Source organism: Oncorhynchus masou, chromosome 9, assembly GCF_036934945.1.
Source record: "Oncorhynchus masou masou isolate Uvic2021 chromosome 9, UVic_Omas_1.1, whole genome shotgun sequence".
Classification (NCBI taxonomy): domain Eukaryota; kingdom Metazoa; phylum Chordata; class Actinopteri; order Salmoniformes; family Salmonidae; genus Oncorhynchus; species Oncorhynchus masou.
Window position 1 is genome coordinate 42478158 of NC_088220.1, and position 11536 is coordinate 42489693.

Sequence of the window (11536 nt, forward strand, 5' to 3'; positions counted from 1 at the left end):
GGCTAAGCCGTGATAATGTAACTAGGCTAATTTACCAATACCAGGGTACATAATAGATACATGATAAAATATAAGTAAAGCAAAAATGATATAGGCTAACGTTATATTGTGTAACAAGATCTAGGCCTATAACACATATATCACTCTTCAGTAGGCCTAACAAGTAAACCATTTGATTAATAAGCAGTATTAAAATAACTATCTACATTTGATTAATAAGAAAAGTGTTAAAATAACTATCTAGGCCTATAACAAATATATCACCCTTCAGTGGGCCTAACAAGCAAACCATTTGATTAAGAAGCAGTGTTAAAATGACTATCTACATTTGATTTATAAGCAAAGTGTTAAAATAACTATTTTGGTGCGTGCGAGAAAATTTCCCTTCACAAATAAGGGGAAAAAATGAGCACAATGGTAAATAAAATATGTTTTTCCATGACGACATGCCTCCTTTCATGTAAAACAATATCAAAAACGAAACAAAAAAAACAGCAAGTCCATGGGCGAGCAGATCGGGACGTGACTGGCGTGCAGATAGATAGCCCTTGATGATGAGATATATTTGAACTTCGCAGAACGACGTTTATGGTGATCAGTCGGTGATGGGCGGTTGCACACATTGGGTCTGTACTTTCAGAGTGAGATGCAGATACTTAATGCACGATCATCAATACACTATTGAAATGTACCAGTTGCATGCCATTTCGCCTAGCCTTCATCAAACAATGGCCATTTAAAAAAGCACAAACATTGATTCAAAATTAGTGATAAAACCCCAGTTAATCCAGATTTGTGCACGATGGTCACTGACGGTAGCATGTTGGGAATGACAGAAAAATCATTTTTGGTGTGCTGCGGCTTTCCCTGAGTCTCAGCTCAGTTCAACAGACAATGGTGCTCTGGTGTGCGTGTGCAGAATACCGTGCATCGGCCCATGCACTGTTGCCAAAAGTTCTTCTCCGAAAAAAAAGAAGCCCTTGCCCACCCCCCCCACCCCACACCAGTTTTCCTCTTTTCAGTGTGCACTCATTCATTATATGATGCTCGCCTAGTTGAGAGGAGATTCTCTGTGCCCAGCTCCCGTTGTTTGCGTTAAACTTTCTAATGAAATCAAAAATTACTTTTTGACCAATTTAGAATTCGTTCTACTTAGGGTCAAGAGGGATTCAAGACAATCACAGAACTTTCCCTGCAAAAGAAAACTTCAGGTATGTCAAGATAAGTTTTTAATATTTAGGGGGACTCAGACCCAGGAGTTGAGCCCCAAAAATGTTTTAAATAGTTTCTCAATGTTTGGTCCTCAAACTTAAAAAACTGCAATGTATTTCCATAACTTTCTAAGGATGTTAGGATGTGTCCCTTTAATTTCTTGGGGACGCTAGTAGATGTGATTGGTTTAACAAGTACCTTTCTCCCCTGTGAAGAATTATGGAGCCCAATTGTACTGCGGGAGGGGCTGAGGAAGAGCACCATGGAAACTACTCACCAAATCCAGTAAGTCTGCTTTAGAATACAGAGGATGACATGAAAACGAATTGATTTCTGGGACTCATTCTACTGTCTACAAGTGCATGTCACAAGAGGTTTGGGGTACCATTCCTCATGAATTGAATTAATAATTAATTCAATTCTCATTTCTGTCTGAATATAATATAATAGGATACAATAGAATAGAGAGTTCTTAAAAACAAAACTCCACTTCATTAAGGAAGTGACATTCTAAAAACCCCAGGGGGTTCCACTGAACGCTGTGGATCTTTCTGGGGCCTCTCGATGCTGAGAATCAGTGTATAACATCTGGCTGTCGCCGTGACCCTCCAGCTTGGCTGCAGCTGTTTCTCCAAGCAGGAAGGTCAGCCTTGAGGAGGAGAGATCTCCCAAAGAGGGCCACTGGGGTCACGGTGAATGTCAATTTAGCAGGACATGGTGGGACATGATGGAACATGATGAGACAGGACCATCGCGGAGTAGTGTTGCTATAGTGGATGCCATACCGTTTTAAAAAAAGTAAATACTTGATACAAAGGGTATAATAGCATTTATCTAAATAATAAACATGGCGGTTAACCTAAAAAAACATGGTTGATTATAATAATCAAAATATGTCTTTCTGTAATGAGTTGGAACAAATAGATAGTGATTGTTAACATCGTGGCAAGGCAAAGTCAGACTGGGAAGATTCTTACCTTCCTTTTCCTGTCTAATTTTTCCCTGTGCCAGTCTGCCGAGGTGGCGCCTGGCAAGCACGCGGTGGCAGAGGCCTTGGAAGAGGTGCAGGAGGAGTTGATAGAACATCAACCTCTGGAGCAGGAAGACCTGAACTTCGAGAAGTGGAAGCCGAAGCCAAAACCCAAGAGGACGCTCCACGAGAAAGCGTTTGATGTGAAGACATATCTATGGAACGCTGAGACCAGAGAGTTCATGGGCCGCACTGGGCATAGCTGGTGTAAGTAGAAGTGCTCAGTTTGCAGAAGAGCTCAGTAGTAGCGGTAGTAACTGCGCTTGCCCATGCAAATCATATCATACAAAATATATCACCCACAAGAAAACAAATTCTGTGTTCAAAGCTGCAACAGGCCTGATGACACATTTGTTCTTAATTTCTATAAAAATCCATTAACTTCTCTCTCATTTGTAATCATTACAATTTTAATCGCCAATGGTTGAAGGCAAAAGTGCTGGTTTCGTGGCTTATTGTTTTTGGATGATGGTTGGGGTGGGCTGGGGCAGTGGGTGGGCTGGGGGGAGGGGGGGGTAGAAAGAAACGTGTCTCCCCAGTCCCTCGGCCCTGCTCACTGTACTGCGAGTGTGTGTGTGTCCAAGCTCAATGTTTACATAGGTGCACAGACGACTCTGTCCCGATGCGGACAAAAACAAGGCTGCCTGGGGACGGCTTCCCGGTAGGAGTGCGGTGTTCTGAGTCACACGCTGGCCAGGAATCACATTCCTCATACCCCTCACCCAGCTTTCCACTGCCTTTTTCACAAAGCCCTCGTGACCTTCGCATTTGACCCTAGCGTGCTTGTGGCCCCACGGTCGCAGGCGAACACGTAAAGAGTAGACAAGCAAGTTTTTTTTCTGTAGACAGAAAAAGTTGTCAAATTTCATTGCCAGTTTTGCGCAGTCCGCCAGACAAACTTTATTGGCAGAGGCTGTTACCTAGAGTTTGTTGAGGCGGTGATGATGGAGCAGGGCTCTTTATCCGACAGCCTGGTTGCTATGCGATCTGACAGCCTCGTTACTATGTGACTCGTTTGGGTTTGAACTCCCTCAAACCTAACCAATGCACTACCATACGAGAGCACTAACATACGAGACCGGTCCAACGGGCCAAGATTTGAGAAAATGACGCAAGCAAGAGCATGTTCCTCCTTCCTTGTCTGAAAATTAGTGTTTTTTTCCCTCATCGTGCCCAGTACTGAAGAAGACAAGAGGCCAGGCTCAAGACAGGAAGCGATTGCTTAAGAAAGCAATGTGTGCACACTTGTGAAGGAATGGGGCCCCATGTGCCTCCTGGCAAGAAAGGAGGGGGGACTGAGTTTGAAGTCGATGATGTGTGTCCTGTGTGAGAGGAGTGTGAGAGGGGGACACAATACCAGAGTGGGGTGATCGTGGCTCCTTGGAGCTGGCCGCGGCTCTATGGCTGCAAAAGACCGTCACTATGATGGCAACCGGAGGTTCACTGTGTTCCTGAGTGAAAGGACAGCTGGGAGAATTCTCACTGAGCTCAAACAGAAAGGCCTTTGTGGACTCAGGGGACGCAAAGCTGGCTGCAACCAGCCTCCTGTGAAATTGCCTGCGCAGCAAAAGCCATTTAAATTTAGGGCACATTTGGGTTTGATTAGTTGCTAATGGACTGTTAATTGTAATTCGGGGAGAACAATGGTAGTTCTCAAGGTTTCCTTTTTCACACAGTTCAGGTAATTTGAATGAGTTTGTTAACAAAAGAGTTTCGTAACAAAGTACAAACTGATTGGAGTGATTTCCATTTACAGACGTGGAGAGGCAACACTTTAGTCACATTGGTGAGCATCCTGAGCAAAGACAGTAGAAGTGTCTAGACAGCCCAGACAGTTCCAAATTCCAACATAATAACTGGAGATTCTTTATACTTCATTATTTTCCCCAACTCAAATCAAAGAATTTCCATTCTGATGCACACTGATAGCCATAACCACAACTATTACCCTTGCCGTTCTTCTAATGATCTCCATTAAACTGAATTACAGTGACCGTGAATGTAATTCATTCTCTATATCTGACCTCCATGTTACCTCCTTCTAGTTCTGATCATCCTCTTTTACACTGCACTGTATGCCTTCCTGGCGGCCATGTTTGGTGCTTGTATGTGGTGCCTCATGCTGTCCATCAGCCCCTACCACCCAACCCACAACGACAGGGTGATGCCACCAGGTAAATATGAATTCTAACCCCCCACTCCCTATTTATCTCTCATTCTATCCCTCTATTCATCCTCCATCCCTCTATCTGTCCATTCTATCTGAAAGTAAGCACAGTTGACTGTCTATGGGTTTCCTTTGGCAGGTATGACGATGTCCCCACAACTGGATGGGCACTATGAAATCGCCTTCAACGCCTCCGACCACAAGTCTTGGAAGAAGTATGCAAAGCTAATGGAGGAACAGCTAAGATGTGAGTCAGATACCAAACATGGTGGAATAGTTGGCATTTTGCCAAACTTGAATAGTAACTTGCAGGAGTATGGTCTGAAAGTTAGCTGAAGATAATGTTTATTATTGCTGGGTTCGATGGGATTCAAATGTTGGGGACATGTTGGGGGTATAACATTGAAACAGAGCAGGCACACAGTTAGTTAATCCTCTCCTCCTTACCTTCCCTACCTTTGTCCCCTGTCCCAACTGCCACTGGGAGAACAGCATGCTGGGAAGGGAAAGCCTCTTTGTGGGCAGAGCATATCCATTGAGTTCTGCTGCTTTTTTTCCGTTCTTCAGCGGTCCGCTTTTGTCAGACTGCCTGAATCAGAGGCCCGGCGGAGCAATCGGTTTATTTATGGGACCCCCCCCTCCCCCCTCATGTCCCTCGTTTTTTAACATTCTCCATTTCCGTGTTTCAGTACTAACCACTAACCCCCCATTAAAAAACAAAAAATAATTGTTTCATGTCTCTCTTTCAGCGTACAATGATGCCCTACAAGAGCAGAGGAACATCCAGTGTCCGCAGGATGCGTACTTCATGCAGGACGATCAGGAGGAGAGCGCAGAGAGGAAGTCGTGCCAGTTCAAGAGATCCTGGCTGGGCGAGTGCTCAGGGCTCCAGGACCCCCACTTTGGCTTCTCCCAGGGGAAACCCTGCATTCTCCTCCGAATGAACCGGGTAAGACACAGCTCAGATTTGATGAGATCTCCCCCATGGAGGGCCCCTCTGTTAGCCTGGTTCTGGATCTGTTTGTGCTGAGAGAACACCTCCTGTGGTCATTGTCATGCTATGGAGGGCCCCTCTGTTAGCGTGGTCTTAGATCTGTTTGTGCTGAGAGAACACCTCCTGTAGTCGTTGTCATGCCAAACATGGTTGGCACGTTCATAGGAGTTGGGAATGACAGTCCAAACAGATCTGAGCTCAGGATATCACTCTATAGCATCAGTCAAGTAACACGGACTTCATCCTATAGCTGCATATATAATCAGCGATTGCTAAGAGGTAGTGTTATTTGTTATAGTCGTAAAGTGGAGTTTATCGATGAAATGGAGGAAGATGCCATTGAGGTAATCTGAGATAGATGCAGACATTTCAGTGACATCTTGTGGCCATCGTGAGGAGCAGATGAAAACGTTATTGTAATGTGATTACAGCAATTCTGTGACTAGTCAATGTCATTGTTACCATTATATACTGTAGCCTAAAGTTGTTTTGTCCCCATTTGGAAAAGTCTAGAGTGAAACCTGGTGGGGATATCCAAAATGAATCTTATTGCTAGGTAGATGATTAGACACATTTTTAAAAATTAAATGTTAATAAATCCTGACTTGGTAAAGTTGAACAAGATACCATATTCAGCTGGTCTCAGCTGGAGGTTAGAATGGATACGTTCAACCCAACATTATGTGGATGAGACCTGATGTCATGACTGGTGAAAAGTCTCTGAAGAAAACTGAAGACAGCCACTGGGAATGATAAATATGCATAGTTTTGCAACATTGTTTCTCAACAAAAATGATGATATAACAATACAAGGGTCCCTTTTATTGCTCTCGTCCTGTAGATTCTTGGCTATTTACCTGGTCAAGGCACTCCAGTGAATGTGACCTGTGGAGTCAAGGTACAGTAACCGACAGCATTCTTCCCTTCCAAACATCTCAACCATAACCGGGGCTGTAAAAGATCTCTCCTTGACTGAATATCATAACTGCTTATGGGACATGGTGTTAGTCACAAAAACACGACTCACTGTGACCTCTCACTCTTTCAGAAAGGAGTGCCAGAAAGCTTGGGAGAACTTCAGTTCTTCCCCAAGAGCATTTTCAACCTGATGTACTACCCGTTCTATGGGAAGCTGAGACACGTAAGTGAGGATTTTCAGCAGCATGCTTTCCGCTGCTGCTCTCATGATCTAGATTATATGCATGATCATAGTGACGATAGCCACTCAAGTTGCTTTTGTCCCATATCCCTTCTCCCAGGTGAACTACACAGCGCCGGTGGTGGCCGTGCGCTTCAATGGGCTGCAGTACGACACCCACATCGTTGTAAAATGCAAACTCAATGGCAAGGGCATCATCAATGATTCGCCTACCGATCGCTTCCTAGGCAGTGTGTCATTCTCCTTTGATGTGGGCGCATAGTAGTATTCCCCATCCTACTGTTGGTGTGATGTCCTCATGACAACCAGGAGACAGGAGAATATAGGGGAAAAAAATCTCATTTATGTTGAATCCTTGTTTTTCATAAAATAGTTGACCAGCTTCTCTCTTCTCCCATTCCCTCCTGTACCCTTGTGCTTTTTGCTGAAAATAGCGAAATATTTTTGAATGTTAATGGATCATAAGCACAGACACCACACAGACACCTCACCAATAGTCCTGAGCACAAGTTAAGTAGACAAACGGAATATTACCATTGAATACTTAGCAAGATTAATACCACTAGCTAGGTTTATGAAATACAAGGTTCATCTCACAGATATATTATTATACAGTACAAGCTGCCCTATAGTTAGTCTCTGTAGCTATGCAAATCCATTTATAATTTAAGACATTAATAGACAGAAACTGTACAATACTGTACAATAAGAATATAAGCGGAACATGTTAAGCACATTTTGATTTGAAATCAAATTCTGTACTAATTTCTTTTGATTTTGTATCTTTCAACATAATATCTATTGTGTTTTGTAGACTCCAAAGGCTACCATATGAACAATGGCAGGACACTTTTACTTACACAGTAAAAAAAGAAACAGTAAATGACTAGGTTACATTTCAGGTTTTGTTGTTTGATAACTCCTTATTCCCCATGTATTGATCATATATAAGCCCTATGCTGCCATTTTGTTTCCTTTTCTTTTGTATGAACACAACAAGACTGGCTGACATTGATCCCTATATTAGCTGATGGAAACTAAGATCTACACTGTAAACAGACAGAGTTCACACTGTTGATAAACTTGTATACCAGTCTTGCACGCTCTTAACGAAATAACAGGCCATTTTGATATAGGCCTATACTTAATCCTTGTTACTGTATTTTTGCTATGATTCTACTAAACCTGGTATCCATGTTGTATTTATTCTGATGTATACTATAATAAATACAATGTTGATAAGAACAATGTTTTTCCATAGGAATGTATTACCTAATTGTGTAGCAGGCCAAAATATATTGTTTTAAGTAGTGATATATTTTTACATGAAACTCTTTTCTTATGTTGGTTGTCAAGCAGACTACATTAAACATAACCTATTACACACGCACAAACAAGATAGGTCTACTTTGCCCAGATATGTTCAAAGGCATTGCAGAATTATTTATTAATTTTATTCCATAATGTTGACATGGTGCAATCAATTATCAAAACTGCCTAAAGAATTGGAGATTCGAGCTAAGAAATATTTGAATAGTGAGCGTTATGCCAATTCAAATTGTTTAATAAAACCATAACACTGTAGGAAATGTATACAATAAACTTGAAACTGAATTGACTAATTTAACAATGTGTATCTGTCATTATGTACTGTTAAGAAATCCTGAAAAAATGACCTGTATTGACACTTGTCAAGTATCAAACCACAACATATCAAGTCAAATCAAATGACATTGAGAGGCTTACTGATGTGTAAAACAACAACACTAACGTTTAGGGACTCATTCGAATGGTTAAGGTTTGGGATAAGGATACAGTTAAACTTAAGTTCACGCATTAATTCTGAGTGGTTAAATTAAGGGTTAACGTTTGGAAAGACTTAAAACAACAATAAAAAACAAGTGTCTAGCACTAGGATTAAACACTCAACTCTCAGAGCCTGACGCCTCGATCACACCGACAGTAGCATTGCATTTTGGTACACCAGAAGTACATTCATTTCCAATGTAACGCTGTGTTTGCCTTGCAGCATTCCGTTGCAAAGGCAGTTGCAGTGCATTCTGTGTGTGGCATACGCTGGATTTATCAAACGTATGCATCAAACTTTGCATAGAAGGCTTGACAGAAATGGAAGCAGGAGGTGAATGTTGCACACCTATCCAGATAATGCTGCGTACCATTTTACATAATGACTCTATCGGTGTGATCTAGGCAGATGTCTGCAGTTTCAACGCGACAGATTAAACGCAAGCCTATTAGATGGAAATAGGTGCTCACGTTGCCCCTAGAGGACAGTTTAGCTTCCACATTTTGCCAATTCTGGTACTTGCAGAACCGGCTCCTCCTGGTGTATTCCATAAGAGATGTATCCATTGTTCTCTATAATATGTTGAGGGCCATAGGGACAGGCTCATGTGACCTTAAAAAGGAGAATGAACTTGGGGCAGCTACCAACATACCAGTGATGACTGCACCCACCACACAGCACTGGGACGGTTTCCCAAATGACACCCTATTCCATTTAACATTTACATTTAAGTCATTTAGCAGACGCTCTTATCCAGAGCGACTTACAAATTGGATATTCCCTTTATAGTGCACTACTTTTGATCAGAACCTATAGAGAATATATGGGTGATTTTACAATGGCCACTTTTGGCATTTCATATTTTCCCCAAATTAAGTTGGTTGAGAAATAAACTTTAATCAACAGAAATACTTTTCTAATTTTGTCAGGAACCATAACCTTGTATTGGCTTTGACCATTTTAATCAACAATACATAGATTTCACTCAATTTTGCCAAAATATTTAGGGATTTATCTGCCAGGTAATGTTAATATGATCAGCTGTCATAAATTCCAACCACAACATAATGAGATGCATTCTTTCAAGTAGAAGACAATCTAGCTGAGTGCCAACACTTGCGGTAATAACTGAGAATACAAATACTCTTATCTTGACATATTCAAAGTTATATCATACACTCTCTCCATGTCATATCCTTGTTCTCCCCTGTCACTTCCCAGTTACAGTGGAGTTGACGTGTACATTTTGTGACTTGACGTATACATAAAAAAATATATATATTGAGGACTTTTCGAACCAGCTGCATATAAAATACACTCTAGTTTCTAACGGACAATAAACGCGTAACATATAGCTAGTATGAATTAGATTCGTAACATATCCCTAACCCACCCCCCCAGAAAATATCACAGGAAAAGTGTGTCATAGGACACAATTTGATGACGAAGCACACACACAAAAATGGGGCCCACTTTTGTCTTGTGAGCACCACTTTCAAAACTACTGGCTGAAATTATTTTAAAAATTGTGTGTGCATAAATATGTTAAACACTTTTCTTGTTGAAATACATAGAATATCAAAAGTCAGGGTGTGGGACCATTGGCTTCTCAATGGAAAATAGTGAAATCCACAAAAACATGTAAAAAATATAATAGAAAATATTTTTAAAAACTTTGCAAAATCGCCCATACAGTGCATTTGGAAAGTATTATTTTTCCACATTTTGTTACATTACAGCCTTTTTCTAAAATTAAATTGTTATTTTCCTCCTAATCTACATACAATACCCCATTACAACAAAGCAAAAACAGGATTACAAAAATTGAAAGATCACATTTACGTAACTTTTCGGACCCTTTACTCAGTACTTTGTTGATGCACCTTCGACTTGAAGCCTTGAATGTGCTTGGGTATGAAGCTACAAGTTTGGCACACCTGTATTTTGGGTGTTTCAACCATTGTTCTCTACAGATCCTCTCAAGCTCTGTCAGGTTGGATGGGGAATGTCGCTGCACAGATATTTTCAGGTCTCTCCAGAGATGTTTGATCGGGTTCAAGTCCGGGTTCTGGCTAGACCACTCAAGGACATTCAGAAACTTGTCCCAAAACCACTCCTGCGTGGTCTTGGCTGTGTGCTTATGATCGTTGTCCTGTTGGAAGGTGAACCTTCACTCCAGTCTGAGGTCCTGAGAGCTCTGGAGGTTTTCATCAAGGATCTCTCCGTACTTTGCGCCGTTCATCTTCCCCTCGGTCCTGCCCACTCTCTCAGTCCCTGCAGCTGAAAAACATCCCCACAACATGATGCTGCCACCACCATGCTTCACCGTAGGGCTGGTGCCAGGTTTCCTCCAGACGTGACGCTTGGCATTCAGGCCAAAGAGTTAAATCTTGATTTCATCAGACCAGAGAATGTTGTTTCTCATGGTCGGAGTCCTTTAGGTGCCTTTGGCAAATTCCAAGCAGGCTATGCCATTTTACTGAGTGGCGGCTTCCATCTGGCCACTCTACCATAAAGATATAAAGGCCTGATTGGTGGAGTGCTGCAGAGATGGTTGTCCTTCTGGAAAGTTCGCCTATCTCCCATTTTTTTGGTACCGTTCCCCAGATCTGCGCCTTGACACAATCCTGTCTTGGAGCTCTGCAGACAATTCCTTCGACCTCATGGCTTGATTTTTGCTCTGACATCCACGGTCAACTCAGGGACCTTATATAGACAGGTTTGTGCCTTTCCACATCATGTCCAATCAATTGAATTTACCACAGGTGGACTCCAATCTCAAGAATGGTCAATGGATGAACTGGATGCACCGGAGGTCAATTTCAAGTCTCGTAGCAAAAGGGCTGAATAGTTACTTAAATAAGGCATTCAGTTTATTTGCAAAACTTTCTAATACCCTGTTTTTGCCTTGTCATTATGGGGTATTGTGTAGATTAAGGTCATTTTTATTTAAGAGGGGTCTGAATACTTACTGAATGCACAGGGAGTCATTGAAGAGGTAACATTCATGCCGCCATTATGCCATTCGAGATTATACAGTCATGATCCTGACCAAAGTCTCATCTTTGGGCCTGAATGTTGCAGTTTTTTTTGCCTAACACTGCCAGTTTTACAACTGTATACACACAGATAATGGCAGTCACGAGTGATGTCCTTGTGGTTTAACA

At 41.8% G+C, this 11536-nt stretch overlaps 1 protein-coding gene across 1 annotated transcript; it reads left to right on the forward strand.

The window, feature by feature from the left end:
- Positions 1-1034: 1034 nt before the first annotated feature.
- On the forward strand, positions 1035-8192 carry LOC135545997 (protein ATP1B4-like). Its single transcript, XM_064974049.1, has 9 exons — positions 1035-1211; positions 1428-1497; positions 2224-2449; positions 4288-4416; positions 4549-4656; positions 5159-5358; positions 6245-6301; positions 6452-6544; positions 6663-8192. The coding sequence occupies exons 2-9, from the start codon at positions 1432-1434 to the stop codon at positions 6822-6824; spliced, it is 1041 nt and encodes a 346-aa protein (XP_064830121.1). The 5' UTR covers positions 1035-1211; positions 1428-1431; the 3' UTR covers positions 6825-8192.
- The last annotated feature ends 3344 nt before the right edge of the window (positions 8193-11536 follow it).